The sequence below is a fragment of the Buceros rhinoceros genome, unplaced genomic scaffold (assembly GCF_000710305.1).
Source record: "Buceros rhinoceros silvestris isolate BGI_N320 unplaced genomic scaffold, ASM71030v1 scaffold14830, whole genome shotgun sequence".
NCBI classification, from domain to species: Eukaryota; Metazoa; Chordata; class Aves; order Bucerotiformes; family Bucerotidae; genus Buceros; species Buceros rhinoceros.
Genome location: NW_010389137.1, coordinates 16,032 through 18,143, shown reverse-complemented (window position 1 = coordinate 18,143; position 2,112 = coordinate 16,032). Strand labels below are relative to the sequence as shown.

The window sequence follows — 2,112 nt, the reverse complement described above, 5'->3', positions numbered from 1 at the left end:
TTCCTGCTTCTCCGCCCCACCACCCACTGGGGATACCCTGTGGGTAAGATTTTCTGCCTCCACCTACGCTGGCTGACACTATTCTCCCCTGATGTATTTTGTGTGGTTATAACTGCAATTTTACTTACTCCTAATGCACTGCTCCTGCATTAGCAGCCTCTTGTACCACGTAGCCGGGCTACAACAGACAGGTTGTACGTTCCTTTGGTATCAGACCTATACAGAGTCTCTGGTTCATAAGCCATAACTAACTCTGCAGTTTATCAATGGCAATACCAAAAGAACTTGTAAATGTTGCACTGTAAATAAACCATCATTATTCGTGTCCCCAATTTTGCTCATCTCCCATATTCAGTGTTGGCCTTAAGACCGGGTTTATTCCCCCTCTTTTTGCAACAGCTGCTAATTGCTCAATGGGGATTTCCTGAATCTCTTTAAGTCTAAACACATTATGGTTTACTGGAAGTTAGTGACAAAACAAGGAAAGGTCTGATCATGCTTTTGGGAAGCCCTGAAGATTTCAGTGACACCAACGATAAATCACTACCATTGACCATTCACCACCATAGCTGCTTGTCAAAGAGGTCTCTAAACAGCTGCAGACTGTACAAACAAAAGGCAAATAGAAGAACCAAGGTTGTTAGATTCAGTTTTGAGCCACTCTGTTTTCTTCTAGTGAAAAACTTACCATGTGTCTGTGTACATATATATGTATGTATATACACAGGTATACATACATACATGTTGTCATCAATGACACACGGGAAAATGAGATTCCCTGTTGTGAAATACATAGGAACACAGCCATCATCTTCGAAAAAAGCAAAAACCCTTTTGCTCCTGAACAACAGAGCCCTAAAACTACCAGTAACTGAGTGACTGCCTGTGTCCTTCAGGCACAGTGCAACGAGTTCCGTCGCTGCTGTTTGTTCACTGTTAGACAAACAAGAGTTTAATAGATCTGTCACCGAAACTGTAAATCCAGTTTTTCATTTACCTTTTGAGAAATGGGACAGCAGACTGAAACAGTGGGTTTATTGCTGCTCTTCATGTTTTGATTTTTTATTTTGATGCTGCTAAGTAATTTTCACTTCACTAAATGAGAAAATGAAATCTTCAGTAAGCCTAAATTTAAACTGTTGAATTACTTTATAATTGTTTGCTGAGTAAGGGACAAATGCTCTTGATGATGAGCTGTGAGAACACCTCAGTTTAGTTGCTTCTTCAACCATATTACAAAGGAGACTGGGACTATCCCCCAGATATAACTGATGCAACTCCTTAAAGAAAAAGAGAAAAAAGTTGGCTTTTGAAGCAAAAGAGTTTGGGCCAAGTTTGAGGTACATTGAAACATTTTCTTTGGGGGAACCTGCCAAGAGGAAGAAATGCCAGATTATTACCCTCTCTGATGGCAGCTCACAGTGACCATTGACTGCAGAAGAGTGAACTGGTTCCCCACTTCCAGGCATAATTCGTTACATGAACACTAGATACAATGAGAGAGGATTAACAGATCTGATCTTGGATGGCCTCAGAATGCAGATATGGTCTCCCTCATTTCATACAATTTTGGATGCTACAAGAACGGCAGGCGGGAATTAAATTAAATTGTTATCCTCCAGCTACACATCTGCCTCAGATACATCTGACACTAAAAGAAAGAGACTGGAGGCTAAAACACTGACACATTTAACTCAGCAGTTGCTGGAGATCTTAACTCAGATTTTTCAAGATCGTACATAAGTAGAAAGATGAAGATGAAATGAAGATGAAATGACTCACCATCACCATCTACTGAGGTGCAACCACTTTCCCCAAAAGTGGTGTGAAGAAACAAGATGAAAATGCTCAGTACCATACTCATCTGTGTCATCCTGAGAATGCTGCATGTGTGCAGTACGTGTGCATGTGAAACCTGTGCTCGCTTACTTTATACTAGACGCGGAACAAACCCATTGCCTGATAAAGAGACCGCAGGCAAGGGGAAATGTAAACATGCCGACAAGGATGACTAGTGGCAGAGAGCAGGAAGCCAGTATCAAGATAGTTGCAGAGCTTTTACTTTGAAACTTGCTTCCCATTTCAAAACTAAGGACCTTCTGGATCAGGCCC

At 41.3% G+C, this 2,112-nt stretch overlaps 1 protein-coding gene across 1 annotated transcript in view; it reads right to left on the bottom strand.

The window, feature by feature from the left end:
• The window catches only part of LOC104490857 (interleukin-7 receptor subunit alpha-like), a gene marked incomplete at its 3' end in the record, with an annotated part of 7,552 nt that extends 5,666 nt beyond the window's left edge, over positions 1 to 1,886 (bottom strand). Inside the window, exon 1 of the mRNA XM_010133208.1 lies at positions 1,783 to 1,886. Coding sequence (XP_010131510.1) covers positions 1,783 to 1,873 — 91 coding nt within the window. The remainder of the gene's footprint in view (positions 1 to 1,782) is intronic.
• Between the last annotated feature and the right edge of the window lie 226 nt (positions 1,887 to 2,112).